Below are 26,278 nucleotides of genomic sequence, written 5' to 3'. Positions count from 1 at the left end.
CTGTCACACATAGAGCCCTTGGTGCGCTGGCTAATAAATATTCCTCTGTAAGGGGGGTTTTGTGTGGGTTGTCATGAACAGAGCATGTGTGTAGGATGAGGTGGAGGCGGTCAGTTTTGTAGGTGGAGGGTAGCATTATTGTTGGCTTTGGGTGTGGGGGGTTGTCCTGTATGCTGTTTGGTGCACTGCTCAAGGTCGGGTGAGGAGAGAGGTTGAAATATTGTCTGAAGCAGGGAAGATTCTTTAGGCTCAGCCAGTGTCCACAGAATGATTAGAGTGGCAAATGCAATATCTGTCAGGCAGTCATGGTTTATGAAGTGGCTAAATAAATACAGCGACATGTCACATGTAGCTTTAAAGGTATCAGTGAACACATGCATTCAACAGGAACAGATTCAAAGAATAAGAAGACTGAGAATCATAGCAAATGACAAATATTGTGACTAAAAATAAAGGTTAAGTATGAATGAAGGTGAATGAAGATAGTTCAGTAGTAACATCAGAATCTAAGTCTAACAGTCAAGTAAAACCGAATCCAGCAGGAGGTAATTAAACAACTTAGATCAAACGACCTTCTTCACAAGGCTAAATGTGTGACTGTTGAACAACTGTTGTGCAACAAACAAGCAATTAATGAAGTAAAACAAGCCAGCAATTATGGCTTTGTGTGTGTGCGTATGTGTGTGCGTATGTGCATGTGTACATGTAATCACTCGCCAAAGGTTCTCAGAAAAGCCAAAGTGCCAAAGGTTCTGGCAGATACAGACAGTCTTCGCAGGAACTGGTACTGTAATTAGTACTTGGTAAAGCATTGGATTTGCAAGCAGTGACCATCTTTCAAGTACATGGCATGACATGATTTATTTTGTTACTTCTTGTTAAAGTACAGAATCTAATGATTCTTTCATCTTAAAATAATGACTATGAGTGTGTGTGCGTTTGGAGGTGTGTATGTGTGTGTGCATGTGAGTGAGTGTATGTGTTTTTGTGGGTGTATGTGTGTGTGTGCACATGTTTGCTTTTCCCTAGGTTAATGTCAGCGACGAGGCGGACCCCCTCAACCTGGTAGACAAGACAGCAACGCACCACCATCAGAGGGAGATAGCGAGAGGGCTGGCCGAGCTCTCTGACTCAGCGCCCGGCACTCAGTCGGCAGTATCACCTCCCAACACACACACACACACACACACACACACACACACACACACACACACACACACACACACACACACACACACACACACACACACACACACACACACACACACACACACAAACACACACACACACACACAGGGGAGCACCTCCACACACATCTGCAAAACAACAACTACCCATGGCCTCACCATCTTCCACCCGTCTACCACAGGATACTAAACAACACACACGTTTCTTCCTTCACTCATCATATACAAGACCCAACCCTTCAGAGAGCACCTCCATTCCTAACTGGCCCCTTGACTAGTGCTTAACCTGCACTTCAGCAGTTACATTCCTGCACTTCTTTTTCTTTCTATGTCGTTTTTTCTATTTCTTATGTAAAGTAATATTTATTGTTACACCAGGTTTTTATTGCTCTTAGCTTGACTGTTCTCTCCCTTGTACGTCGCTTTGGACAAAAACGTCTGCTAAATGACTAAATGTAAATGTAAATACAACCAAGAAGTTGCTCTTAAAGTAACACTATGCAACAATTTGACACTTTTTGAGGTATGGTTTTATAGGCAACTAGTTTTGGTACCAGCCTCAAATTCATTTTTATAGCATATGGTCATGTGAAGGACATATAAACACCTGTATCTTCCCCACTAGCCATCCAAGATGTGCCCTATGTAGTTCTGTGTAACCCCTGCAAAAATGGAAGAAAAGCTTTTACACGCATGACATTGCCAGCTATACTGCCAAAAGACACCAGTTAGTGTGTTGGCAAGCTTCTATCAGTGTCAGCTGGGCTGTTGGTTGTGTTTGCAAGGTTTTTGCATGCCTTTTAGTTAGATAGCTTACTAGTTTTGGAACAGAACTCCGTATTGCTGCTCTTAACTGAAGCTACCACCAGCAAATTAAAAACACAGGACTGTCAGGACTGGCTGTGCTCAGTCTGTTCACCCACCCTGCAGAGGCGCTTTCCACAATTCTTTGGCTGGAAATGACAACCACCCACTGCTTCGCTCTCCCAGCATTTTACTGTACACCTGTTTTTTCTCCCTCTCCTCCCTCATCAATTCTGACAAGACAGACAGCAAGCAGGCAGGTGCCGGAGTGTATCCGTGGTGTTGCACGTCTTCCACTGAGGAGACGTAGAAGCATTTAGAGCAGTGGTTCTTAACCTTTTTGGAGGTACTGAACCCTGCAAGCTTCATCAGTGCATTCACCGAACCCTTCGTAATTGGAAAAATAAAATATGATTTCTTCAAAACATAGGTATATATAAAAACGACCCAACATTGCTAGTGTGAACCGGGCTATACTGTGTGTGTCTTGACCCCTGCCGAACCCCTGAGGGTGACTCCACGAACCCCTGGGGTTCGATCGAACCCAGGTTAAGAACCACTGATTTAGAGCAAGACTCAAAGCATCTGTGTTGTCAGAGCCTTAACATGGCATAGCCCAAAGCCCACGACATGGCGTGTGATGGGAGGGCGTCCTCCTTTGGGGTCGGGGCCTAGTGCAGGGAGGAAGGTCTAACTGAGAAAACCTACTGGAAGCGCTCAGGAATAAACAGAATATATAGAATGAATGGAATGTATACCCTGGAGATGAGAAATACTATTTTTCTGATTTGGCTGGAAGGTGTCCATTAATATCTCTATAACGGGACACCTATGAAGAAGATTGGGCAAAAAAAAGTTGAATCGCTGTTCTATATCAATGCTCTGGAAACGGTGGTTAACACTGTTCCCTTGCAGACGAGGTTCAGCAGTGTGTAACATCATGTGAGCATGCTGAGGTGACTCATGGAATAAATAAACTGCCAGCTCATAGATGACTGTGCTTAATATCCTCAGACATTCGTCATCATTTCTCTGCTAATCGCAGGTCTCTTAGACACAGATTACCCTTTCAAATGTCGGTGTTTTTCATTATATTAGTGTTGGGAGGTAAGCGCATCACGCGCTACGGCACATGATATGACTCATCTCATGGATAGGATAGTTATTCGGATGAATAAAAAATAAATAAAAATGTCATAAATTGCAATATCAACCGCAAATTAAAAGCTTTGCTTTCACCATGTTGGCTGGTGGCTTGTTTTTCTGGATGGATGTGGGGGGGCAGGGGGCACTTTGCTATTCCAAGAATCTTCAAAGCGCTCCTCAAATCACGCGTTGCATCTAGCAACAAATACTGAAGGCTGCCATGCAGGGAGCTATTTTCTGCTGCTAGGGGCATTTGTGGGTTTGGCTCAAGGACGCTTCGACACGAGGCGAAGAAGGAGCCGAATTCCAAGCAGGGGACCCTCCCTAACATCTGCCCCAGAGCCACCACTGGCCTGGGAGATATGAAAGAGATGTGAGGAGATAAGGGGGACGAGGAGTAATGAGGGGACCTGGGGTCTATGTGGGTCCGGGAGGGGTGTTTTCGGCTCCATTAAGCACGTGGAGGAGGAGAAGGAGTGACAGGAGGAGAGGGAAAAAAAGCATCTTAATCAGCCCTTCATCCCTCCATCACGCAGCTGTCACAGATGGGGGGGTGAAAGGATACGTGGGAATGGGGAGGAGAGAGAGATGTAGGAAGATCACAGAGGTGAGAGGAAAATTAGAGGTAGGAGGAGAAACAGGAGGAAGCGAGAGGAGAGGGGAAGAGAGTTGAGATGTTGTGACAAGGGGGAGGGAAGAAGAGGAGGAATGAGATATGAAAGGAGAGGGATACAAGAGAGAGAGATGAGTTGAAAGTTGAGGTGAGGTGAGGAGAGAAAAGAGGAGTGAGAGCTCAGGAGGGGGTATATGCATGTTAGGAGGGACGAGCACACAAAAAGCGAGGTTGGAGAAGGGAGAGGAGACAAAACCACAGGTGCAAAGCGTGAAGACACAAGTGAGAGAAGCAGAGAAGAGTGAATGCAAGAGAGCATGAAAAAAGATGAGAGACGAGAAGAGAGAAGAGAGAGCACAGTCCCCTGGCTCTACTCTACTCTGTATGGAGTGCGAAAGGCCTGAGTGCCCGTGGGGGAGACTGGCTGCTAACGCTGCATTGAGCGGCACAACATTACGTAAAAAAGCTTTTTAGCCCGCCATAGAACTAGAGCCAGGGCTGAGCCTGCACTCACAGCCCAGAGATTTTAAATAATTAAACCAGTGGAAGAAAAAAAAGGCACCGATTATTGTTTTCGTGCAGCCCGCGGACAAAATATAAATGGCGTTTTATAACTGCCAGTTTAGCGCTCCAATGGGGTAATATGTTACATTTCCCCGACAAAAATGCTAGTGCAGCCGGAAATCACTTTGCATAATCTATGCTCTTGCAAAAACCACACGAGCTAAAGGCAGAACAAGTGTTTGCGAGAGACATTATTCCAAGTATCAAATCATGAACCACTCGAAGGTTTACACACGGCAGCTCTGACTTGCTGAGAGCAATTTGTGTGTTTGACTGGTCCTTCCTCCACCATCACCATCCTCCTCCTCGTTCTTCCTGCAGTGTAAGCAGGGGAGCGCAGAATGGATTCTCGCAAATGACTGTGTAGGAAGAGTGTGTGTGGGGATCTGAATGAGTGTGTCGTGTGTATGTGTGTGTGTCAGCAGGGAAGGTGGGTGGGGCTCTCGCGTAGAGGTTGGGGAAGGGGCGGAGCAGCGTCATCTGACTGTGACAAACTTGACGCGCCGCCTGCAGCCATAGATCACCCAGCCTCGGCCGGCTAGACTTAGTGGGAGACCTTGATGTGACATTGGGTGGAGGGAGTGGCCTGTGTGTGTTTGTGTTTTCCATGTGTGAGAGCGTGGTGTATCTGAGCTGTGTTTCTGTGTGTGTGTGTCCTATATTTTTTATTGTGTACATGTGTTTGAGTGTGCGAGTGACTAGATCTGTGTCTCGGTTTGCATTTGAGAAAGAATGTCTATGTGTGTTTTGGGTGTGTATGAGGTGTGTATGTGTCTGTGTGTACATGTGTCTCTGTTTGGCTGTATGTTTGCTGACCTAATCTTTTAGAAACATCACAGCTCGTTATTTCCACTCAACTCTTCTCTGCCATGATGTCACAGGACGTCACAGGAAGTCACAGGAAGTCACAGGATCAGGGGAAGTAAGGGGAAGGGAGGTGGGGGGTGGGGGGGGGCGGTTGGTGCTTCCATCACCCTGGCGATCGGAGCTGCCTATCATAATGCACAGCTGCCTGCCATCACAGTGATTTCAGGGACCTTAACCCAACATGGCCCCAAACAAACAAGATCAGACCATAGACTCAGTTAAGATTTTCTATGAGTCAGAACAATTCCCAAGGTAAGACCCCATCCAGTAGAGGTTACCCCCCCCCCCCCGCCCCCCTTTACTGTCATCAGAGAATGAAATGGCATCCTATTGATTACTGAAACATCTCATGCTCCGTGTGGAGGAAACAACCTTGCCTGACATTGAATTATACTCCTTCACCGACACTCCCTGCTGTCATTTAACTAATAGATCCTTCACGTAATTAACCTAAAGAGATTTCGCTTCCGAATTAATCCCTTGCCACTTCAAATGGCAGACACCTCTTCAGTTCAGCAGACACAAAGGTCAGACAGTCATATTTAGCACAATTGTAGCAGCAGATGTTTCAATCTGATAGAAAAGACCCAACTTCTGACACACGCAATGTTCACCCATACGTCATACAACCAGAACTCTATAGAACAACTTACCATATGTCAGCCAAACCTTCAAACACAGTCTGGCCCTCACACACAACTCATGTTGATTATAAAACTTCCAAGGGATGTGAGTTTTTTTTATCACCATGATACATGCATTTTATATATTTACATTAAGTCATTTAGCAAAGGCTTTTATCCAAAGCGACGTACAAGGGAGAGAACAATCAAGCTACGAGCAATAGAGACCTAGTCTAACAATAAATACTATTTTACATAAGAAATAGAAAAAGGTGCAGGAATGTAACGACTTTAAGTGCAAGTTAAGTACTAGTAGAAGTACAAGTTAGGAAAGGAGGTGTTATGCAGGTACTTCTTCAGCAAACCTAGAATATAGTGCTGACAGTGGTGAGAGACACTGAGAGATGGAAAGACAAAGCGAGATTTTTCTAGCCCATCAGTAGCATGCATGACTTTTTCGCGAAAGGGCCTAAATGACGCTGGTCACACATTTCCACATTTGGCATTATGCGGAGGAGGAGGGAGGATAATGGCTCTAAAGGTCAGATGGAGAAAACACTCTCCTTCTCTCTACCTGTTTGCTGCTGCCTCCCTCTGCCACAACAAGCTTAAAACTGTGCGAAGTGTTCAGACTCCCTGCACACAATAAGGCTCTCCTCAGGCAGGAAGTGACCCCTAAGTGAACCCTAAGTTCAACTGACTTTTACATGTTCATATTTTTGTTACTAAGGCGTATTTACAAATAAACACAGTGTATTTCTATGACTACATGTATTTTCCAAAATCACCTAGCTTCCAGGTAGAGGCAGAGTTCAGTTTAAGTTGACCAATTTCAGGTAAGCCATAGTTGGTGTTTTAAAGCTTGAAGAAGTGTTCCTCATGTGATTTCACAAGATGCCTGCCTGATCGTGCCAATGTAAGCAGGTGAGACTCGTTAGCAAAACCCACAGGACTGCAGCATCCCTGACAGCAGCGCATGGTGAAATGGACTTGGTTCCGCCTGGCTGAGTTCCGCGGCTATGTCTTTTTTTGTGTGTGTTGGTTTGAAGTGTGTGATAATCTGTTCATACGCTGTACATACGCTGTATGTAGTTTTGTGTCTGTGTTTGTCTGTCCGCATCTGTGTATTTTCTCATGCTCTCTGTGATGAGGGTGACGGGTTACACACGAGTGCACACAGACAGCGGGCTCGCTGGGACCTCGTTCAATACGAACACCTGATCGGCCCAGACATCTGCGCTCAGCCTCCAACACACACAACACAAGCAGAGAAGAACACACAGTCACTCTGAGGCTGTTTTTAATGAACAGAGCATCAGTGGCAGATTCAAATGAGCCATAACTAACTAACTAACTGACATATCCACCCATAGTAATCCCAAAAAAAGAGGAGTGAAACTCTTGTTTTCCATTAAAGGGGGGAAAAAACTACTAGACAATAATCTGGATTTTGGTTCGATTTCTGAAACAAATTGGAATCATTGTAGGGGAAACTTCTATTGGCAAATTTCTCTTGCATTGTTCCCCTCTACAAAATAGGCCTGCTTTTTTTCCCCTATACTTTGTAAAGGAAATAAAAAAGGCGCCGTCTTGGTCGGAAAATCATAACCATCATGGAGAATTATGACCACCATGGCAAGGACCAGCACCCTTTTCACAGCTGCCTGCAGCAACTCAGGGCACTGGACCAGAATGCATTGCATCAATCTAGGTCAGCACACCCTGTCGTCAGATCTCTGGGGTTCGATCAGGTGTGTGTGTGTGTGTGTTGTGTGTATATGCTTGTCAATGTGTAGAGAGGGAACTCTTATGTCACCAGATGATATTGACAATACACTGGCTCTTTCCTCTGTTACAACAGTTGGGACAGCATGTATGGGCTACACCCAATGCTGTAAGTCCTGGCTCCATTGCTCATTACACTCAGAAATCAATACCATCACCCCTGACCAGTCTTCAGCGTTTCAGCGGATCTGCACCATCACCGGTTTCCATGCCAACCCTGCTCACATTAATGTTTGGCTAACACTCGAGACCTCATTAAAATTCACCCCTACATCCCTTAACAGTTCCACATCAAACGTAATTAACGACAGAGCAATGAAAATGTATTCTTCTACGGAACCAACAGAAAAAACAATCTCGTATGCCTCTGCATTTTCATCCAGCCTGAAAATGCTCTTTCAAAAGTCATTTTGTTTGGTACGGTAGATCTCTTGCTCTGACCTCCACATGAAACTAACAGTCACCTATGAGTCATCATGAAAATGGTCAAGCTAAATCTAGGCTGAGTTTGAAAAGATTCCCCATGGAGTCTGAATGCCTCAATGTAGTAATTTGTATTTTGACATCATGCAGATGAGATTCCCTCCAGTGTTCAAGTGTGGACAGGCATGATATTACTCTTGTACAAGAATAATGAATTTGAGCTACAGTGTTTACACATTTGCACTGAAACAAATCTTTTGCATTTCATTGTTTTGCTGGAGTTGACCCAAACTGTGACTCATCATGTCAACAAACAATAGGCATCCTCCGAGAAGCACTGATCCAAAAGAACGAAACAAATAACTAGCCTCATGAGAACTAATGTGATTTAGACTTCAAAAGTTTACATAGGTTTTAAAGCTCTCTGGAAATTAGACCATGGTTTACATAATCCCTCAGCTGTTACTTTTACATTCAGACCAGCATAATTACAATCACAGGGTCATTTGAGTCCCGATTATATCTGAGGTTTAGCAGGTGGCGGCATCACATTTCCGGCATGTTCTACACCACATGAGGAGTAAAGTGAGGCCTGTCTGATGCTGACAGCTCAGCTCCGGTGCTAAAGGCATCGCTCAGCAGAGCTAGACCCTTAAGTCCATTACATGACTCTTTATCAGTGTTGACACAGCTAGAACATCCCCAGGACCTGTGCCAGCCCTATACACACACACACACACACACACACTCAAATGGCTCCCCGAGCGCTTGATGTCCCGATGCAGGGATGAAATATGACAGGCTGATGTATTGCTGTGAAAACTTTAACGCATAGCTTCAAAACAGACTTTTTACACTGACACTGACAGTTACACATTACTCACACACATACTGACACATGCAAACATGAACTCACAATCACGCACGCACACACACACACACTGACTCTCTCCCTCTCTATCTCGCACATTCACACACACATACAATTAACTGATTTTCTCCTCTAGTCAGTAGGATTTCATGTGGAAATAAAATGAAAATCTTTAGGGAGTCATTTAAATAAAATAATTCAGATTCCAGAAATGACACAAAAAAAGAAATGATTACAGTTCAGTAGCCGCCTCTTTTAAAAGATGAAATGTGTGTGCATGGGTGCTTCCACAGAAATATGTACAGTATGTAGTTAAGTGAGGCCTGTTTTATTTCCCTTGGTCACAAGCTTGCATGTCCAATTAGAAAAACATTGATTATCATAGTGAAGACCCCTTTTGCAATGCTGGCAGCCATTATGTTTGTGGTTCCTCCAAACCATTGATTATACTTTGTTTCGGAGGCAAACCCACCACTGAAAACCACCCAGGAATTACTCAATCAGACACAAGGGCAGTTCAAATTAGATGTTACCAATACAGTTTAAGATAAAACAACATGGCTGGGCCAACTGAGTTGTCAGCTTGCTAATACACACTCAAGGGATCTCTATACTCATTACAGAGATATGGCAAATACAAAACAAGACAAAGATATATACGCTTTCCATGAAAAAACACAAAACACAAGAGATGAAACCAACAAACAATCCATTGAACACTGCAGCTTTAACAACAATCATAGGATTCTCAGTGTGAAGAAATATTCATAATCTAAAAGAATTATTCATATCTTACTATAGTTGTCACTTAGAGTTATATTTCCCTTGTCATATTAAAGACAAATATCAATTGACATGTCATGTTGTCATGTCCTTCACATTAGTCATGATGACAGGATATAATGAAAAACGACTCACTCAGGCAATAAAATCATCTAACTAGCTTATTATGATACCTAAGTGTCTATCACAAACTCAAATGAAAAGTTTAAATGGATGTTTATATTGCCGTGTTTCATGTGGCTAAAAGACATTTGGAACAAAGAACACATAGTAATACAATAGAATAGAGTAAACCATCTACTATCCTGCAATAGTTTGCTTTTTGTCAAATTTCCAAAGATGTGGGAAAAAAAACTATGTTACCACATCCATAATGCATTGTGTTTGATGTGTTCACTCAATGACCGTTCATGCGCTAATTAAAGAGCTGAATGTTATCCGTAGGAAAAAGCATTATTAGGCACAGCCAAAGCAAGATGCTAGAGTAACGTGCTTGTAACCAATCTCTACTATTCAACATCTATGAATGCACAAGTAAGCCATTCTGACTTAAAATTGAGATTATAGAATTCTGATTAGTTTAAGGAATATTTAACTGAACAAGAGCAGTCAATTCTGCAAGGCAAAAGCTTCAGTTGGATGAGGAGACTGGTTACCCCCAGAGTCTATTACAAAGACATGCACAGACCCTTTCACTGCAACCCATGACACTTTCCGCTAAAAAACTCAAATACCCATGAATACCTCGTCAGTTCTGGCTACTCCCTAATGTCATGAATGATCTTCTCTGTAGGTGACAGAATACAGACCTTCATTCATATCCTTCTGTCCAATCGGCAACCTGGCCTACAAAAGCCAGGCTATCCATTACCTTGCTATCTTCACATTCTGATTTAAATAAAACCGTATCAGTGATATGCCGTTGCCAGGAAACACAACGGGATGTATTTCTAACAGGTTTAGCGACTGGCCGCCAAAATCCACTCCTCCACATCCCCCTTGCCTTAGATTATCAGAGCGTTTGTTTTGTGCTGAGCGGATCTTCCAGCCAGAGTAGCACGGTAACAGACAACACAGTGGCTGACGAGACAGGTTTCAAAAGAGCACAGTGCTGTTGTGGCAGGCCCAGAGGTTCAGCAATGACGGATAAGTCGGATACCCTGGCAGCAGCTCCAGATCAGGGTCGTATTTGTCCATGAATCAGCTCTGAACCTAGATCCCTACGTTTTTCTAGGAGACAATTTCTTGGCATTTATGGTGGACTAACACCAAATTGAATCTAGCTGTCAAGGGTCCCACTGAATGGAGTTTCACAACAAAAAAAAACATGGTGTTAGACACAAAAAAAAAATGATCAGCAGAGGCAGCTGGTGATCTCTGATCCTGAGTAAAAACTGATAGTCTAAGAGAATGCTTCAGGGAGCCCTGAAGTGCCATACATCTTACCTTAATATGAATATTAAATAATCCCCAAAATATACCACATTTCTGACCTACAAAATGGACAATAATTCAGAAAAAAAATGAAAAACTCAAAATACAAGAAGCAGGTAGCGATGACTTGAAGCTGGCATTAGTGATTGGCAGGCATGTGCCTGCACACACACACACACACACACACACCACACAAGCACAAAAGGTAGCTTTACCTTGACATAAAGCTGTTGGAACTCGTCCAGGTTGAGGCGTCCGGTGGGGCAGTCCTTTAGGAAACCCTTGTACCACTGTTTGAGCTCGTGCTCGTTGAACTCTGTGCTCTTCACCAAGTCCTCCATCACCTCAGGGGTCAGCTTGCTGTTCTGTTTCCCCATCGTGTCTGTGGGGCAGGGAAAGGGAACAAGCCACACAATTTAAATAAGTAGGTGAAGAGATGGATGGCTAGGGAATGGTGTTATGTACATACACACACACACACACACACACACACACACACACACACACACAAGAAACTTCCACTTATGTCACGCACGTTACATCCCATAGCATTAATACCAATACTGCACTGTAGATTAAGCTAAAGTCTAGCACCACACCATCTTTTACTATCTTCCCTCTGTTACTCACTGCTGATAAATAATAAAGCTTGTTCACACGAAACAAATGCTTCTTCTTGGCTTCTTTAAGGAAAAGCAAGAGAGACTATTTTTCATCGCTAATACCCTCAGCCAGTATTTAAGTTACCACCTGTCATCAACAGTAACCCTCGCTACATATCTTACTACTGTTACCACAGCACTGATTGCTAAGAGTAAGGGTAAATGGGAAAGGTGTCAGCGATCACTATACTGCCAAAACACACACACAAAATATGGGCGGTACGGTACACGTCAAGCATTTTATGGGCGCCATTGAGAACTAGTTCTCTGCATACCCATATTTGGGTCATTTTAACACATGACATAAAAAAATAATTTGGTATAACCTACCTTTGTTTCTGAACGCATGTTATGGTGTAGGTTCTACACCATAACATGCGTTCAGAAACAAAGGCAGACCTACATACTGTACACACTCAATCTATGACTCACACACGCACACTTCACTGGCCGTGATGACTATAAGTTAGACCTCCATTCCCTATTTCAACATCAATAAACTGAAAAGACTTGGCCCTGTTTCAGGTAACGGCAACCTAATACCAGACTCTGTGTGTGTCTGTATATGTGTGTGTCTGTATGAACGCATGGGTGTGTAACATGCATAATTCTGTGCATGTGTTTGTAAGTGTGTGTGTGTGTGTGTGTGTGTGTGTGTGTGTATGCTTGCTTATCAGTGCAGGTTGCAGCTGTGTGCTCCACACCCCTGTGGACCTCCATCACAGACTGCGTCACAGGCAGGACAGTGCTGTTTATTTAGCTGCATAATTACTGAAACATGAATACAAAACAAAAGAACAAAACCAGAGCTACATACAGACCGAGAGATCGAAACAACATGGGATCCTCTGCCAGAACTGATTGTGAAATATGCAACAACAACAACAACAAAAAAAAGAGAAAAACAAAATGGAGTGAGCTGAGAAAAAGAGAGAGGAAAATAAAAAAAGAGGAGAAAGAGCAAGCAGAAAAAAGGGAGAAAAACACATCTGCAGTTTGCTAGGTTCTGATCGAATGACGGGAGAATTTGTGCCCGCAGAGTTTATCTCAAAAGAAGCGATTCGCTCAAAGCAGAGGCTGATGTGAAACAACAGTAAATCTGCACATAAAGGTCACTCACTACAATTAATTTAGGCCTCCATCCAGACACTGACAAATGAACAGCACGTCAACATAACTCTCAGGATAAGGGGATTTAATTGCTGCGAGGGAAAACATTACATTTTCATCAGAGAAAAATGTTTCTCTTTACTTTTTCATGACACAAATACTTAATAAGCCAGCCAAATGGGTGATACATTTCGAGGAGAAGAGAGGAGAGACCCAGAGAGAGATGCTTGTAGAAACACATGCAATTCTTTGCCAGCATCCAAACCCTTTAAAAATCTTAAATGAATCAGTTTGCTGCAAATATGTAATCTCTTCTCAAGCTACGCGCCGCTTCCGGCACAGTCCTTAATATGAACAGTTGTCTTACCGTTATCGTCAAGCAAATGAGTACCATCATGTGTCTGCCTATTCCGCTTGACTTTTCCTGACCACAGGATTGTGTGAGTGTGTGTGTGTGTGTGTCTGTGTGTGTGTGTGTGTGTGTGTGAGTGTGTGTATGTGTTTTGGGGGGGGGGGGGGGGTGATGTGATTTTTACATAGTTCATTAAAACATGACACATCCTGCGCTGAGCAGCCTACAGTAACTCATGGCCTTCTCCTGCACGCATCCCCAGTCCCTCAAGACTACAGAACAGTGGTAGTGGAATTAAGCCTGCATTTTTATGCTATTCTGTAACGACTGAGCCCAAGAGAGATAGGGTTATAAAAAACAAAACTGCCTGAACATGCCTCAATGCCATCTGTGTCATATCCTGTGCGCTAAAGACAAAAGGGAGAAAAAAGACGATATTGCACGGGGAGTTTTACTGTCTGTGTTTGGTGCCAAAAGGGGGGAAAAAAATAGTAACAATGTGACACTACGTTGTTAGAAATGAGAACTGACTTCGGCAGAAACACACACACTCAGAGGCTTTGGTGAACGGCTGCCAGCCCCTCTGCTCCTCGGTGTGTGAGACTGCAGTAAACGCCTACTGTCCTTTGGGATTACCCCCTCCCTACAAGCCATCCACCTTTGAGAAACATGCACTCTATAACCTGCCTCATGCCATTGCACACAAACCCCAGATAGACAGGGCTATAGTCCCTTGGTAATTCCATAAAAATCCAACCTAATACCCACAATGTCATTAGGTTGAACTGTATAGGTCTACTGCTATACATGCCAACAGATTGATGGGTGACAGAAGCAATTTTCAAGGATTGTAAAACCAGGCCAATCCTATCTCCATGATCATCTGATGTATTCTTGTAGTGTGGATCTGGGACACAAGGACACATATTGCATCCAGAACACATCAAACTCCGACATCTTGACGTAAACGGTGTGTAGCTTAGGTAGGGTGTGTTGTTACTTGCATGCTCTGTTGTCCAAAAGACAGCTAGTGAATGGTAGCTATTACAACCAGTTTCATATGGCCTCATGCGTATGAACTAGAGCATTTATAAAACAAGAGTGGCTTGGTCATGAGTGCCTTTAATGGGCATCTGTGCCCAGCTGGCATGACTCCCTGTAGCCCACCTGCCATGCAAAAGAGTTAAAGGGCAACACTCCATGGCCAATCTAATGGGATGGTGATTATTATGCTTGGCGCTGCCCCCTCCACCAATCCCCCACCCCACTTGTCCAAGACTATGACAGCCAAGTTATTACAATTAGCTAATTACGAGACAGGGACCAATTAAGAGCCAGCCCACTACAGGGTGTGCTTTTTGGATAGAAATGTCTGGACCATTTTTGTGGGGATGGGTGAAAAACAACAAGGGTGGGGGTTAGACCTATTCCATTTGGTCATTGGCCCACTGACCAATGGCAACCCACATCAAGGTGTATCAACCAATCAACATCCATGTCTCTCAGGCAAGGTTAACTGTGACATAGAGCCAACATCCAATGCAATGCGTACTGTTTTTGTCTTTATCAGGGTCCTTTGTGCTAAGTTGCACACATGATCTAGGTATTATGAAGAAGGCATCAGTGGTCCATGCAGAGCTGCAGTGTGAGGCGAGAGGAAAACTACTTTCAGACCACAAAAGAAAACCCAGTGGTGTGCAACACTTAAGTACAGCCCAAAAACTCTGCTCCTGTGACTAAAAGCTGAAAATGTTTTTTCAATCTTTCATAAGATACATTTGCCACAGTGTACACGCCACAGGATAAACACAAACAAAGACACAAAAAAGTAACAGCAAAGAACACGCTATGCATCGCTATTAAGAAGGTAGGGTAGATGAAGGTAGATCAGAGCAATCAAGCTTAAGAATTCAACACATCGCAGTTTAAAGTAAGAGGTGCTGTACTGATTTTTGCTAGATCACCGAGCATTACCATAAGCTTCACTTGGTCCATGTCAATGCGTCACATAGACTATGTGGCTGAACGCATAATCGACTGACTGAGGCAATCTGACTGAACTAACACATTATGTAACATCACGCATATTTACATTTTCCACTGAGTAGTGACCTTTGAAAACTATCATTGTTAGTAAGTGTCATTTTGTAACAAAGCCTACTTATATATCTATATTCCAACAAACTGACAACATTTCGATTGGCTATAGGCTACGCCTCATACGTCTCTGGCGAAGAGTTGTAGCTGCCATTCAAATTACAGTGAATTTTAAAGTATTGATTTAGGATACAAGAGCAACAAAAATAGTGGACGTCAAAAAGCTAAAAAAAACAAAGCTGTTGTTATTCTACCTATCCTTTCACAACATTGTCTCAGTAGGCTATTTTCAGTTTTGAAACCATTAATTGATTCCAAATTATCAACGTGCCAGAGCAGACGAGAGAGCGGCTCCCTATACTCAAATGTCAGTTGTAATGCAATACTACAACGTAAGGACAGATTTTAACTTCTGAAGGAAGACAGTTCTACGCCTTATGATCACACCACGCTCAAACCTGTGAATGTTTCTGCGCAGAACATTTACATGCGCATTATTACCCCAAATTGTGTTATTTGATTATTTGTCTCCTTCTGGATTCTTCGCAGGCAAAATACTGAAACTAGATCAAACTAATTGTTTATCACAAGATATTACGTGGGTTAAATGGTGGGTAGTTCATTTGGTTATCCTAAATGAAAAGAAAAACGCGGTGTGATGTTATGGTGAAATATTTAATTTCTCACACCACACATTCCTCATGTGCCAAGACGGACTTGCTTGCATCAGTCGTTAACATCTGATGACAGTGATGTAGCCTAGGCTATTCATAAAAATACTATGCTAAAACGCGATGTTGACGCGACGCAGATGGCTGTATGCTACAGGATATCCCATGTCAGACTATAATGTAGGCTAAATCCTCTCACCAGTTAACCAGTTTTTAGTTATCAGATTTGATTTCAATTGGCTTACCTTTGCGTGTATGCGAAGGTTGTGGAGTTCTGGTTTGCGCTCTATGCAGCAGTAGGGTATTTATCTATCAACCGTTGCGATATCACTGTCTGGAGGTGAGAACGGAGAAATTAGCCAGGTCAGGGCGCAGGAAAGACCGTTGGGGCTCGGCGCAGCAAATGATGTGCCGCTAAACGATAAAATGAACGGAAGCCAGTTTCAGACCGTGCGCATCACCTCCGATGTATCTCTCGCAGTGTGTCTGTTTTGCAGGGGTCCACCCGCTTAACGTTGAACACGTTTGAGTTTGCGCAAGTCTTCCCTACTCCCTGAATCTTGTGCGTTCTGCCTAGCAAATAAAATTACATCAGCAATTAGACCAGTTTATCAAGAGTCAACACGAACCCTCCCAACTTTTCAGCAGGACTGCAAATATGTGAGCGTTTTTATAATGACTTCAATGTGCCATTACGACTTTGTTTTTCATAGCTTCCATTGTAAATACAGACACATGAAAACCAGGACCTGATATTACTGCCATACACTGTTATACAAACTATATGGATGTGCACTTGGCTCGAGCATATTTTCATCAGTTATTAAGCCTGCAGCGCGTGATAGATTATGAAGCTTTTCTGTTGATAATTTGGCGCCCTTAAAACATTAGCCTACTGACTGCTTCTTTTTAAAGAAGACTTGACATTTGGAGTGTACCAGGATTTGTATTTCAGTCAACACTTGTATGGTAAGAGCCATGTAAATTAATTATTTATTTATTTAAACCATTTAACAAACTGAGCGCTGTCTTTCCCCGTCACATAGTCAGGGATGTGTGAAGTTCAGCAAGTGTTCAGCAAGGAAAGTGTTTGTTAGCAAATTAGCAAACCATAATGACATCCAAACAACTATCTAGTTGGCAAGCTTAGTTCACCCTAACTAACGAGTAATTTGTACCCCGTAACCTATAATTATAATACAAATAATGCTCACATAAACTATAAACTATATTATTTATACTTTCTGTTATTTCCCTGTCTAACATTATGGAGCAAGCACACTCGGACCAAGACCAGACATTTACCACAGCTCTGATATAAAGTTACACGTTAAACGTTATAGCTCTGTAGCTAACTCACAAGATGTCGCTAATTTATGGCGTTAACATAAATAGCTGTTGTGGGAAAGTGGCAAATTGGCAAACTTACAGGATCCTTAACAGTACTAACCTTAATAGTTAAACATTACACAAGTTAATGAGGTTTTGGGCAGAACCAGCCAGCGATATCAAAGCATTTGAAAAACAACGTGTTTCAGCAAGGACAGGTAACATAACCTGGCACATAATGCTCTTTGCTAGTGAGATGAATAAGGTTAGCTAAGTAACTAAGGATAGCTGGCTGCGAACAGTAGCCCCAGTGCAGAACAGGTCGATTATTTTGGACAATTGTAACACCAGCATCCAATCATGAAAGTTTTTCTCTTCTGAATATTGTGAGACACAAATGTTGGCCATGATAGGTGGAAATTCGACTTAAACTTAAAAATTCTAAATTCAGCTTAATTTTAAGAAGCTATTCTGCTTCCAGAGAAAATTGGCCATTAAAGGACAAACATAAGGAAATACGTAAATTGTTCCATAAATTGCAGAACATTTTTATTTTTTTGTTAAATGTTGAATTACATTTGTTTTGTAAATTAAATAGAAAAGTCACATCAAGATAGAGAAGACATAACACATGTTAGTGATGGATGATGTAATGATTTGATTTGCGAGTGATAGATGGTGGAATGCTTAATATAGACTAGAAACTAAAGGCAGAAATATTTACAGGTATGACTGAACACCACTGAAGAAATGGAAATCTTTGGCATTACTGGAAGCATTTCTCAAAGGCAAATAGGCTCTGATGTCATGGAAGGTGATTCTGCTCGAGCTGAAATGAGTACTGCCTGTGATATCAAGGTGGGTAGTTCATCTCAGGATGAAAACAGTACTGCCCCACCGACAGCTAAAAGAATGAGACTTGACACAGACAGAATGGACCAGCCGGCAGCAGAGGTGCCTTTCCACTCTAACAACTGCAGAACGCCACTCATTGAAGCTGAACAAGAAAGACTGCTTGCTGAAAGTAGTTCTTTGACACACTATGCTTTACAGGAAAGTGACATCACAAAAAAAGTGGGAGACGAGATGGAGAAAAGAGAGATTGTTGAGTTGCCTGAGAATAGTAAGGTGCACAGTCAAGAGTTTGCCAGTCACCCATTGGATCTTATTAGTGCTGAGGAAACTGAAAGTGATGTCATAGGTCAGATCAGAGGAACTCCAGGTGTCCTGCAGGGTGATGAAGATGTTGTGAAATCTCACTTGGGCCCCATCACATGTGATGATGTGGATGCCAGTGCCTTTGAAAAGTGTGCACTGAGTACATATGCAGGCCTCAGAGACAGCAGTGTTACTGCTGAAATTAGTGTCTCAACGATTGATGAATTTCAGCAAGAGTTTTATGATAATGCCTATAGAGAGCACAGGACTGAAGAGTACCAGATTCTCCTGGCATCTCATTCCGTGTCCTCCTCGTCTCCCTCTAATGTTGGAGTAAACCCCTATGGGACCCTATCAGGCCACAGAGAAGCTGAGAAAAATCAAGATAGACCCGAGAGTCTTTTTAGAGAAAATGCACATGCCTGTGATAGAGAGACAAAAGCTGAAGTTAACGAGGAGCGCGTAATGTGTGACGAGGAGATGGCTGATTATGCGAGCACAGGCTCCATCTTTACTTATGATGTCACATTAAGTGGTGATTTGGGAAGTAATGATCCCAAGATCAATGCGTCTCTTGCTCACAGTGTTCCCAGTAATGCAGCCCTATGGCTTTCCACTGACATAGCAGCTGAAGCCGAAGGTTTGCGCAAGTGTGATGAATACACAGCCATACCCGCACAGTCAGGCCTTAGTCAGATGCCAGCCAATGTGTATAATGACATGGCAGGTGTAACTGAGATAGACACAGGCCATGAAGTTAGTGGACCAGATCGAGATTGTCACATTATCCCTGAACACGAGCAACCGGAGGTGAACTCTCAGACCAGTGATTCAACATTTGTAACAAGTTTGCACAGCATGTCTGACGTGACACTGAATGGCGTCATAGCATTTGAGGAAGACACTGCTCAGTGTCCTCCCTTTCCTGAGGCCTATGCAGAAGCTCCTGTTGTTAGGGATGAGGTATGTGAACTTTCTGACGATCACTGTACCTTTGTGTCACCTTTGAACAGTGACGTTGAGAACTTAAATATCGCACTTAATCCGAGAAGTCTATCTGAAGATGATGAACAGCTTGTGATTAATTACGTCAGTTTAAATGCATCGTTACTCGGAACTAATGGCCGCCCAGGGGAAGGAGCCACCACAGAGGAGACAATGAGGGTCCATCACCAGGGTTCACAAGCTTTTGTGAGCTTCACCAAACCTGCAGAGAGTCTTGACATCAGTGTAGAGGCAGTTGCTGATTCATATAGCCATCATTCAGTAGAGGCTCAAACTGATTTACTTGCGCTGGCAAGTCTGGTGTCTGACTCCATGGACCATCATGAAAGTAGATTGGAGGCTGCAGTGTGCTCATCCCCAGGCGGGATCTTGGCCATGGAAGAGAAGCTTTTGTTTTTTAAGAGTAGCCCTTCCCCGAGTGAAATTAGATTGAAGCTTCAGTCGGAGGACTGGAAGGAGGAATCAGAGGAGCTCTCAGATGGAGTAGCTTCGCAGCAACTAGTCACACTGCCTTGGGAGGAGAATGCGAAAGTGACTGATGCAGTCGCCCACAGTGACACCTCACATGAATTCACCGTCAAGGACATGCCGGTGTTCACGTTGTGCTCTGACGCAGTTGTCCCTGGATCACACTCAACTCCCACTGAGGATGTGACAAAAGAGAGCCCAGTACTGCCTGGGTATGTTTTCTTTGACTGTGTACATCTGGGTTTCGACTCTTTTGAAAAAGTAAAGATATCTCCCGACAGTGATCTTGAAAACAGCCCACTCCTTGATCGCTCACCCACTGCTTTGGTTGCAGCTGCGGTCACACATGTTCACTCAGTTCCTCCACCTGATAATAGCCCTGTGATGCTGACACATAGTAGGAATCATTCAGACAAAACAATTGAACTAATATCACATTATGAAGACAATGGTCCAGTCTCCGCAGCTAGTTTTTCAAAAGACAGAGGAACCACATGGGGAGGAGAAGAAAGCCAAAAGTGCATTACTGTTGCTTCTTTACCGGTGGCCTCTCCACAGCAGAGTATCTCTCCCTTTGAGCCGGAAGAAAACATCAGCCCATCAGACAGGATCACAGACAATGATGTTCCTATGTTGGAAATGAAAGAGATGTTTGACTCAGTCATTGAAGAGCTGTGTATGTACTTTGAAATTGGTCAAGAAGAAGAGGAGTCAAATGAGGTACCTACTGAGTCAAGAAAAGAGGACAGTGTACCCGGCTCTAGTCCATTCTCAAAATCTCAAGATGTTACCGTGTCAAAAGAAAACATTCTTGACGTTGAACAAGTGGAGGTAGAATCTTCAGATGTTCACAAAGAGCTTGACTATGAACAAGAGGTCCCCCTAGAAAGTGGTCACCCACTTCTCGAAGGAGAGGACTCTCCACCTGATAATAGCCCTGTGATGCTGACACACAGTAGGAATCATTCAGACGAAACAATTGAACTAATATCACATTATGAAGACAATGGTCCAGTCACCTCAGCTAGTTTTTCAAAAGACAGAGGAACCACATGGGGAGGAGAAGAAAGCCAAAAGTGCATTACTGTTGCTTCTTTACCGGTGGCCTCTCCACAACAGAGTTTCTCTCCCTTTGAGCCGGAAGAAAACATCAGCCCATCAGACAGGATCACAGACAAGGATGTTCCTATGTTGGAAATGAAAGAGATGTTTGACTCAGTCATTGAAGAGCTGTGTATGTACTTTGAAATTGGTCAAGAAGAAGAGGAGTCAAATGAGGTACCTACTGAGTCAAGAAAAGAGGACAGTGTACCCTGCGCTAGTCCATTCTCAAAATCTCAAGATGTTACCGTGTCAAGAGACAACATTCTTGACGTTGAACAAGTGGAGGTAGAATCTTCAGATGTCCTCAAAGAGCTTGACTATGAACAAGAGGTCCCCCTAGAAAGTGGTCACCCTCTTCTCGAAAGAGAGGACTCTATGTATTCCATCATGAAGAGCAAAGGTACATCTTTTTACATTATTGATTTATACTTAAATAAGAAGTGCAGTTATTCCATGTGCACAATTTCCTTCCAGAATTCAGAAAAGATGACAACTACAAACCCTGGTCTCCTGCATTCCTGTCTTTTCCTTTCCTCGGACATCTTGGTGAAAGTGAGTTTTTAAGTGGTACTTATCCAAGCTTTACTTTCATTGTGTTGCTAAGAATAGTCTGTGCAGTCCTGTAAATTATAAGGCAACCCACTTAATCACATGTTGAAGGCGAGGTGTGAGGTGCGAGGAAGTTTAACTGTGTGCTCTGTGGTAAGTCTGTGTTTAAAAACATAATATTTCCTGAAATTCTGCCCCTAATGAGATACATCCCCATTATCGCAGTAGTCTGCTCAGAATCTGGTACATTAATGTGAAAGTAATTTAAGTGCTTTCCTTGCACAATAAATCGCATCGTTCAAAAACTCAAAATAAAATTCACCTTGTTATACATTCAGTGATTACTGCTTTGTGATGTACATCACATCCTTTTAAACAAATCACCCTTGGCAAGACTTATTCCCATAAGGAAGCAATTATTTGTAATGCTATTTAGGTTCAACATTTGAATACATTGGAAGTTATCACAGAAGCTCTTTTATAGTGTTATTCACAGTTGCTCAGTTATAGTGAAGGTTTTTGTTTTCCTTAATCAATGTTCTTGGGCAAAACATAAATGAGAAATATGTGCTCACCCCCAGGACAAGTGGAGTCATCACCAAAAAGACTGGAGCCTCTGAAAACATGCAGCCGCCCAATCCGTGTGGGACTCTCCAAAAAGGCCAGGACAAAGCAGCTGCATCCGAACCTGAAATAAGCACAGTCCGAGGCACAGCGAGGTCTGTTCAGATATTAAATATGGCAACGTGTTTACACTGCAGACCTACATATGGACACTAGTTAGAGCAGGTATTAGCATTAGTATTAGTGTATCCTGTTTTTGCTTGGCCTTGTTCCAAACCTGGTATGCTTTTTAATCTATTTATGAATGAGCATCACTCTATCATATTTAAACTGTAAAATGTATGGTATATATTTATTCATATGGTCTTCGGTACCGCGTTTCATAATTATAAATTTAAGTTGGAATTGTTCATGGCTCTCACTATTTTGTTTGATACTGTTTATTCATTAGCATAAAATTGCATGGTAGTCGGCCCAGACAAAATGTAGGCACTGTAGTTGGTCGTTATTTTAAAAACCTTATAATTTTAACTCTATTTTTGTACTGTCTTTGCACAGCATCTCAGGTTATAGTTTGTTCTCAGGTAATAGAAACTTCAAGTACTGATGTCTTTTCAAGGCAATGCAGCCTGTCCAATGAGCCTGAAGCTTTTGGGAATATTTACTGGCGTATTGCTGCTTTAATTGATGATTGAATATGTAAAAATCAACAGTGGACTCATTCTCTTAATAGACCAAGCAGCGTCATAATAGCAGCACCCATGGAGATATGAATAGAGACACAGAGAGACAGGGATAGAGAGATTTTAAAAGCTCCCTGTTATGCCATTGACAGATCAGGACAGTAACTTCTAAAAGTTCTTCCTTGCAGGAGGGATTTATTTTATAAGAATCCCTGCAAAAACATCAGGAACAAAACAAGAGCTTTACTCAATATCTAATAACTGTGTGAGAGGCAGAAAATGGTAGAGAATGGTGGCATCATTGAGGTTCTTGGCTCCCGATTACATCCTGGTAGCTGAAAGGTATCTGCTTGCATAATTTCATTCAGTGAATTGATGTCATTTGCATTTGGACAAGAATACTCTGCGCCCTCTTGAAGTCTGAGTGCACCGAAACAAACCAAAGACCATAACACCAAATGCTAATAGCTGTATTGGCCTTTAAAAAAACATAAATATGAAAAAATAGTAAAATCAGAGTTTGCCCAGCATCCTTTTAAAATGGATCCCTGGGGTTGCACCACAAATGATGCAAAGAAGGTAATTTAAGATAGTTTCCCATGTGATATGGTTACATCTCATGTTGTCTCTGCATTGAAACCGTATTCAACCATGCTTGAATGTTAAATTGTCTAGTGTGCTTTGATGGTCAAGAGATTCCAAACAGCCACCTTTTTTTCCGGTCCTTATGCAAACCTTATTTCATTAGTGGTCAGGGTTGGGTGGTTTCTCCAAAAACCAATCAAGTGCTTCTGTGACATGAAAGGGAGAGCACAGCACGGATTTTGAAGACATCAAAGCTCTGGACAGAGCCAGAAGGCCTTTTTTGAAGTTCTTATGAAATTACTCTCTGCTAGCCGACCACGTCATTCTTCTAACTACAAGCACAAAAGCAGGGTCCAGTGATTGTGTGCGTTGTGTGTGCATTATCTTAGGGGTGATGGAGGCAATACTACATACTAATTTTACTGTATGTACTGAATAAATTGCGCAATGTTGGAAGAATACATTTTTTTTCTCTTGTACCTGAATAGCTTAAAAAGAAACGTTTTGGCCTTGAAATTCCATAGGGTACATACATACATGTTTTTCCCGATAGTTAGCTTTTACACTCTACATTCCTTGTAGTGGAGATTGTCAGAACTGGAGAGAACACTGTGACCTTACATCTGTAGAGACAAAGAAAAAGGCTGCCTGGAGTCTGTTATGTCACCCATAACATATTAGTTTTTCAGCCAACCTGCGCAAGACATCAGCATACTAATCTGCATGTAGCGAGATTCTTCAATTCTTCTAATACTTTTCTGTGACTAACTTTGTGTTTTAGATTTTCACTTCTGATTTATATGTTTCACCACTAAACCAGCAACCAGCAAATCATACTTTACTGTGACCAGCTTTGTGTTTTATATTTACACGTCTGATTTATGCATTTCACCAAGTTCTTTCACCTTAAAGAAATCTTGCTCTGAAAGGGCATGGAGGTAGCTGAAATGCAGCATCCACTCTCACAAAATGGCTTTTATTTGTATATGTGTACTAGGGAGAAGGGAGAGTTTTCCCCTAGATCAATCACAATTTTCTCTGTACTGCCAACGAAAGAGACAAAAATACACTTTTGGGGTGCTACCAATTTCATCTCCAGGTCGATGGGGTAGTGATAGCACCGACAGGGCAAAAGGAGCATATTGCTCGTTAAGCTGTTTGAAGGAATTAAAATATGCTTCCCATTTTATGGGCCTATTTATAGCAGACAGGAGGCAAAAGTTGTCGCGTTACCCGTAAATTGTGGGTTGTTCCACATGCAGCCTAGAGGCAGATGACACTCTCATAAACGCCACGGCTCCCAAAGGCACAGTATTTAGAGGCTTGTGAGGAACGTCTCCCCTTTGGACTGTATTCAGTCACGTGGTTCCTCAGCAAATGGATTGTTAATTTTTGTGACCAGGACTCCAGATGCGCCTGTGTAATTCTGACCTGAGACTCAGTGTTCAGTCAGCGGCTGTGTGGGTACAGCATTGGTAAACATCACCTTTTCAGAAATCAGAGTGGAAAGCCGAGAAAGATGCACACAAATTGCGGCTGGGCCACCCACGTCAACTTAAGTTTGCTCCATCACATACATACTTCTGCGCCTACATAATGAACATTTGTGTACTTAATGCCTGCACAGTCCTCCCACTCGGACAGATGAAAAACCATTAGCGGAGAACCATGTGGTGATAACCATCTCTAGAGCTTTTCTCTACCAATAATTACAGATCCTCATCGAGTGCAGCTAATGCCCTAATGAAGCGTCTACCTATCTCTGTGGCTTGTATCAACATGAATCATGTCTTGTTAGAATTAATTGTGTTTAATTAGTGAAACATTTGTCACCATTTTCAGTTGCCTTTTTTTATTAGGATGGTAGAGATTTAGAGACTTTACCCCAGGCTGTTGAACTTTTAGAAATCCAAACTTCTATCATGCTTGTATCAAAATGAATTTGAGGATTTACGTTTACAAGGCATTAACTACGGACCTTAATGCCATTTACTGTAATGTGTGTTAAGATAGATAGATAGATAGATGGATACTTTATTAATCCCGAGGGAAATTTAGAACTGATTTGAATGCTGAAGTTGATAGTTTGCTAATGTTGGGAAATGCCACTAGCATTTAATCAGTTCAAAGTTTATTAATGTGGAAGTTGATTTCTTGATGTCAGTTAACGCTTCAGCTTTTTAGTACCTTTTAGTAACACTCACACAGTTTAATCAAGCCATTACTATGTCATATAATTTCACTCATTAAGTGTTCATGACAGTAAGTGTTCAGTCATAAAACAACGTTGTGCCGCCATTATTCATAATTGTTAGCACAGTTCTCAACATGTTTGATGCTATGGCAGCTTATAAGCGTTTGGCATTTGCTGTCATGACAATATCCAACAATTACTGGCAACATGTGTAATGGACATTGACTGCCATGATTCATTTTCCATGCAGATGCAGATGTCACTCCTGTGACGGGCTGTTCAAGTAAAAGGTTTATTTTTTAAGAGTAATGTATGCTGGTAGCCTGGATACCAGACCGAACTTAGCCCCGCCCACACATTTTTTGGTTGGGAAGTTCGGTCTGGCATTACTCCATTGAGGAGAAATTATCTGCGGCTCGATATCGGCCGTACCAATCAAATTGTTAAGGCGGGCTTTATACGATGATGGACAGATGATCAACAGTAACGTAACCAACCACGTCACCAACACACGAGTTGAATTCGTTTTCAACAAACATGGCTGCCGCTGGAGAGCTGAAATGTATAGATTCGAGTCCATTTAGACATTGACAGTGCATTCATTTTGAAAGAGGAACAGAGAAACGCGATTAAGGCATTTGTCAATC

General features: G+C 42.5%; 3 protein-coding genes across 3 annotated transcripts in view; 2 read left to right on the top strand and 1 right to left on the bottom strand.

The window, feature by feature from the left end:
• Window positions 1-16,458, bottom strand: part of vsnl1a (visinin-like 1a) — a 28,657-nt gene extending 12,199 nt beyond the window's left edge. Inside the window, exons 1-2 of the mRNA XM_031581565.2 lie at window positions 16,238-16,458; window positions 11,316-11,482 (exon numbers count right to left, since the gene is read on the bottom strand). Coding sequence (XP_031437425.1) covers window positions 11,316-11,477 — 162 coding nt within the window. The 5' untranslated portion in view covers window positions 11,478-11,482; window positions 16,238-16,458. The remainder of the gene's footprint in view (window positions 1-11,315; window positions 11,483-16,237) is intronic.
• A 109-nt stretch (window positions 16,459-16,567) lies between these two features.
• LOC116223697 lies at window positions 16,568-20,895 on the top strand. Its single transcript, XM_042709887.1, has 3 exons — window positions 16,568-16,652; window positions 18,048-20,702; window positions 20,839-20,895. The coding sequence occupies exons 2-3, from the start codon at window positions 18,072-18,074 to the stop codon at window positions 20,893-20,895; spliced, it is 2,688 nt and encodes an 895-aa protein (XP_042565821.1). The 5' UTR covers window positions 16,568-16,652; window positions 18,048-18,071.
• On the top strand, window positions 20,882-24,177 carry LOC116223783 (RAD51-associated protein 2). Its single transcript, XM_031581714.2, has 3 exons — window positions 20,882-21,456; window positions 21,531-21,608; window positions 22,187-24,177. Exons 1-3 carry the CDS (start codon window positions 20,895-20,897, stop codon window positions 22,300-22,302), a joined length of 756 nt encoding a protein of 251 aa, XP_031437574.1. The 5' UTR covers window positions 20,882-20,894; the 3' UTR covers window positions 22,303-24,177.
• The last annotated feature ends 2,101 nt before the right edge of the window (window positions 24,178-26,278 follow it).

This window comes from Clupea harengus, chromosome 15 (assembly GCF_900700415.2).
Source record: "Clupea harengus chromosome 15, Ch_v2.0.2, whole genome shotgun sequence".
NCBI lineage: Eukaryota > Metazoa > Chordata > Actinopteri > Clupeiformes > Clupeidae > Clupea > Clupea harengus.
Note: the sequence above shows the minus strand (reverse complement) of the source record. Positions and strands in the feature narration are given on the sequence as shown.